At 56.5% G+C, this 4,952-nt stretch overlaps 2 protein-coding genes across 2 annotated transcripts in view; both read left to right on the plus strand.

Moving 5' to 3' along the window:
* The window catches only part of E2F1 (E2F transcription factor 1), a gene marked incomplete at its 5' end in the record, with an annotated part of 11,069 nt that extends 7,493 nt beyond the window's left edge, over window positions 1-3,576 (plus strand). The window contains 4 exons of the mRNA XM_021709602.1: window positions 1,205-1,357; window positions 2,182-2,296; window positions 2,391-2,616; window positions 2,741-3,576. Coding sequence (XP_021565277.1) covers window positions 1,205-1,357; window positions 2,182-2,296; window positions 2,391-2,616; window positions 2,741-2,988 — 742 coding nt within the window. The remainder of the gene's footprint in view (window positions 1-1,204; window positions 1,358-2,181; window positions 2,297-2,390; window positions 2,617-2,740) is intronic.
* Window positions 3,577-3,739: 163 nt separating this feature from the next.
* The window catches only part of LOC103253966 (N-terminal EF-hand calcium-binding protein 3), a 5,644-nt gene continuing 4,431 nt past the window's right edge, over window positions 3,740-4,952 (plus strand). The window contains exon 1 of the mRNA XM_021709601.1: window positions 3,740-3,825. Coding sequence (XP_021565276.1) covers window positions 3,740-3,825 — 86 coding nt within the window. The remainder of the gene's footprint in view (window positions 3,826-4,952) is intronic.

A 4,952-nucleotide genomic window follows, 5' to 3' on the forward strand; every position in this document is an offset into this window, starting at 1 on the left:
TTTTTTTTTGAGTCAGAGTCTCACTCTGTCACCTAGGCTGGAGTGCAGTGGCACGCTCACAGCCACCGCAGCCTCGACCTGCTGGACTCCGACAATCCTTTTGCCACAACTTTCCAAGTAACTGAAGCTGCAGGCACGTGTCACCACGCCTGGCTAATTTTTTGATTTATGGTAGAGATGAGGTCTCGCCAAGTTGCCCAGGCTGGTCTTGCCCAAGTTGCTCAGGCAATCCTTTCACCTCAGCCTCCCAAAGTGCTGGGATTATAGGCATGAGCCACCACACACCCAGCCAAGTAGGCAGATCTTGAGTGCCCAGCTTTGTGTGGTTTTACTCATTTATTCACTGGGGTACTGCCGTTCGGATCAAGATAAGGAACCTTTCCGACACCCCTGAAGGTTTTGTGCCCTTTCCAATTGCTGCCCACCCCTCACACCACCAGGTGATCACTGCACTGGTTTCTGCTGTCAGTGAGGTGTTTTTTTTTTTTGTCAATCTCACTCTGTCGCCCAGGCTGGAGTACAGTGGCACACTCATGGCCACCGTAGCCTCGACCTGGCTGGGTTCAGGCGATCCTTCTGCTTCAGCCTTCCAAGTAGCTGAAACTACGGGCATGAACCACCATGCCTGGCTAATTATTTGGTTTATTGTAGAGACAAGGTCTTGCCATGTTGCCCAGGCTGGTCTCAAACCCATGGGCTCAGATAATCCTCTCCTCTCACCTCCACCTCCCAAAGGGCTGGGATCACGGGCGTGAGCCACTGCACCCAGCTACGTCAGTGAGATTTGTCTGACGTGACTCAGATATTCTGTTCTTATTCATTCTTGTTTTATTTCCCTGTCTTACCCCTCTCCCTGATCATCTGCTGCCCTCTCTGATATGCCCGCCTTTTGCTTTTGGTAGAGGTTCCATCCTGCATCGTTTCCTGCTGGGCCACATGTCTTAGGCGTGCTTCTGTGTGTGCCCATGGATGTATGTACAACTGCAGGACTCCATGGCACGTATATGTTGTCATTTCTTCCTCCAGCCCCTGTGAGGGACACATAGACATTTGCAGACACTCAGGCCAAACTTTAAACCACGTCTGACTTGGGGTCCAGCTGGGTTGTCAGATCCAGAGAGAGTCAGACAGACTGAGTCCTGAGGGCCAGGGCCTCTGGGCAGAGGGGCCAAGAGCTGCTGACCCTCCCTGGGGCCTCCCACAGAGGCGGCCACGCCACGGTGGGGCTCGGTGGGCGGCTGGAAGTGCTGACCCAGGACCTCCAGCAGCTTCAGGAGAGCGAGCAGCAGCTGGACCACCTGATGCACGTCTGCACCACTCAGCTGCAGCTCCTGTCTGAGGACTCTGACAGCCAGCGATATCCTTGGACTAGCCAGAGGGCAGGGGAGGTGGGCGTGGTGAGTGGGACCTGCCCAAGTGGGACCAGTGAGGCTGCCTTGGGCCCTGGATCCTGGGGAGGGCTCTGGCTTTGGATGCAAGTCCTGGCTCAGCACTTGCTCACTGTGTGACACTGGACAACTTAAACTCCTGGTCCTTAGTTTTATCTATAAATGGATAATAATACCCAATTCTAAAATTGTGCAGATTAAAAAAGAAAAGCTAGGATCAGCAATAATAAACATTTATTTAATGCGGTGAGTCATTACATGATTGTAGCTTCAAAATTAGAGACATGTTTGTATTTTTTATTCGTAAAAAAGGAAGCTTCATTAAAATGTTTTCTTTTCAGTGGCTACCCAAATTGTGCATATAAATTGTGGGTACAACCATCAGTTGACACCAAGATCATACCTCAAAATAAATTCCCAGACCTGGGGGTGGTGGCCCATGCCTGTAGTCCCAGCTACTCAGGAGGCCGAGGCAGGAGGGTCGCTTGAGCCCAGGAGTTTGAGGCCAGCCTGGACTACGTAGTGATACCCCACCTCTGATAAGTAAGTTCCCAGTACCGGGCCTGGAGTTGCGTTAAGCATTTTACCAACTGAAGTCGTTGCCGGTGACCATCATTCCTTGGGATGAAGCAGATAGAATGGTCCCATTGGACAGATGTGGAAACTGAAGCTCAGAGAAATGAGATGGGTTGTGAGCAGGTGAGAGCTGAGGGCCCAGAAGTGCCTAGGCAAGTGGGGGCTGTCTAGATGGCCCCCAGAGGTCAGAAGTGATGTGGTCCTTGACTCTACCAACCCTGGCCTATGTGACATGCCAGGACCTTCGTAGCATCGCAGACCCTGCCGAGCAGATGGTCATGGTGATCAAAGCCCCTCCTGAGACCCAGCTCCAAGCCGTGGACTCTTCGGAGGTGAGACCTGGGACTCCAGACCTGACCAGGACAAGCTGGGCTGGGATGGTGGTAACCTGGGCCTCAGTTCACCCTACCTGCTGCCTCCACCCAGACCTTTCAGATCTCCCTGAAGAGCAAACAAGGCCCCATCGACGTTTTCCTGTGCCCTGAGGAGAGTGCAGGTGGGATCAGCCCTGGGGCCACCTCATCCCAGGGGGCCGCTTCTGAGGAGGAGAACAGGGCTGCTGATCCTGCCGCCACAGAGCCACCACTGCCATCGTCTCCCCCCTCATCCTCTGCCATGGGTCCTGGCCAGTCTCCGCTCAGCCTAGACCAAGGTGGGTCCTGGGGGTGTGTGGGTGGGCCGGGGCAGGGCTCCTGTCTGGGGAGCAGGCAGGTATGACAGCCCCTGTCCTCCCTGCTGAGGCGTCCCAGGCCCGTGATGCTCCCCCGTCTCTCCAGAACCGCTGTTGTCCCGGATGGGCGGCCTGCGGGCTCCTGTGGATGAGGACCGCCTGTCCCCGCTGGTGGCGGCCGACTCACTCCTGGAGCATGTGCGGGAGGACTTCTCCGGCCTCCTCCCTGAGGAGTTCATCAGCCTCTCCCCGCCCCCCGAGGCCCTCGACTACCACTTTGGTCTGGAAGAGGGCGAGGGCATCAGAGACCTCTTCGACTGTGACTTTGGGGACCTCACCCCCCTAGATTTCTGATGGGGCCTAGGGGGGCCGGGGTCTCCTGAGATGCCCACTCTGTCACTGCAGCTCTGGAGTCCCCTGCCCCTGGCCTTCCTCCCAGCCCGATTGGAAATGTTTAACTTATACCCCTTTCTCCTATGTCCAGTGGCTTCTAGAAGCTCTGGGGTCTGGCGACCGCCAGGAAGCTGAACAAGCCAGGAAGGGAAGGATTCTGTGTTTGTGGTGTGTATGTGCATGCGCCCCACACTCCACACGTGTGTTCCCGGGGTGAGTGTGGTGTGTGAGCATGTGTGTGCATGTACCGGGGAATGAAGGTGAACCCGTCTGTGCGTGCACTGCAGATATGCCCCAGTGTCCACGTGTGTGCGCAGGGCCACATGTGGGTGAGGGGGCTCTAACTGCACTTTCGGTCTTTTTGCTCCGGGGACCCCGAAAGGCCCAGGGTGGCTGCCTGCCCCAGGATTCAGCATGTCGACCAGGCCAGGTGGGGAGGCCTTGGCTGGCTGGGTCTGCAGGACAGTGAGAGCACTTCTGTCTTAAAGGTTTTTCTGATCGAAGCTTTAATGGAACGTTATTTATTTATCAAGGCCTTGTTGGCAAGCCTGGGGAATTAGCAGAGCGCGGGGGGTGCAGGACCGATACCCCAACTCCCCATGCCCCTGTGCAAAAGCAGGGGCTCCTGAACTGTTCTGCCCCACCCAAGGAGCTGAGGCCTGAGTGATTTATTTATTGGAAAGTGAGGGGGGAGACAGACTGACTGGCAGCCATGGTGGACGATGGTGGGGGTGGGCCCTCTCTGGGGGCCGCTTCAGGGCCCCAGCTGTCCCCGGGGCTGGCGCTGAGATGGGAGAGGTGAGTGGGGCCCTTCACGGACATGGGTGGCGGGGAGGGGCTGCAGGGCCTCTCACACAGGGCCCGGCCGCCGCTGTGTTTAAGCCCCCTTGCCTGGCCACATCCCCCAGTCTGCACTTTGATTTGCTTCCTCACAGCTCTGTTTCCTCCTGCTTTGGTTTTAATAAATATTTTGATGATGCTTGGGCTGGGTTTGGGGACTCTGTTGGGAGACAGTCTGGGGCAGGAGAGGCCAGGGTTGCTGGGAAATGTCCACGCTCCACGACCTTCTCCCTGCCCCTGCCTGGTTTGGTTTGACTTGCATCTCATAACCCTAGGCTTTGGTGCCATGTTGGTCCTATCTTGAAAAACGGCCTAGTAAATGTCACAGAAAGTCATGACTAGACTGAAGCGTCATGTGACAGCAAACTCTCCTGCCCCGGCCACAGAGGCCACTCTGTTTGCTGTGTTCCAGACATTTCTGGGAGCTAGTAAACATGCAACAAGCACCCATTGCATGACAGATACTTTCCAATTCGGGGGACCTGTGTGTTCCCCTCATGGAAGTCTTAGGGTGTGGTGGAGTAGAGTTACAGTTAAGACCATCAGGTAGGGCCTCCTGGAAGGGGTGGTCCTTGAGCTGACAGCTGAAGGATAAATAGGAGTTAATTAACCTGGGGAAGAAAACATGAGGGGATGACAGTATGGGCAACTGCCCTGGGGCAGGAGGGAGCCTGGCACAGGGAGCCAGGGAAAACCAATGTGGCTGGAGTCCAGAGGTGAGGGTCAGACGGTGCTGGAGAGGGAGTGGCACGTCCCGTGTGGGGCTTCCAAGCTCTGGCCGCAGAGCGGCCAAGGAGAGGGAAGAGAAGGCCAGCTGAGTCCGCTTGCAGTAGGGCCTGGGGGGGAAGCTGGGAGGTGGCCGTGTGGACCCACGCGCATCTTAGGGGCGCCTCTGTTTTAAGCACTGTACATTTAGCGGATCCCGACAACCTGTGGGTGTCTACTAACTACTCCCATTTCTGCAGAGGACGCAGATGCCCAGAGAGGCGGCGCCACGGCCCTCGTGGGCTTAGCCAGTCGGCGTCCTCTTGCGCGTCCGCACCTGGCTCGTTTGCCCCGACGCCGGGAGCCGGCCCCGCCCCTCC

Source organism: Carlito syrichta, unplaced genomic scaffold, assembly GCF_000164805.1.
Source record: "Carlito syrichta isolate Samal-C Ts95f unplaced genomic scaffold, Tarsius_syrichta-2.0.1 Scaffold258950, whole genome shotgun sequence".
In the NCBI taxonomy this organism is placed as follows: Eukaryota; Metazoa; Chordata; class Mammalia; order Primates; family Tarsiidae; genus Carlito; species Carlito syrichta.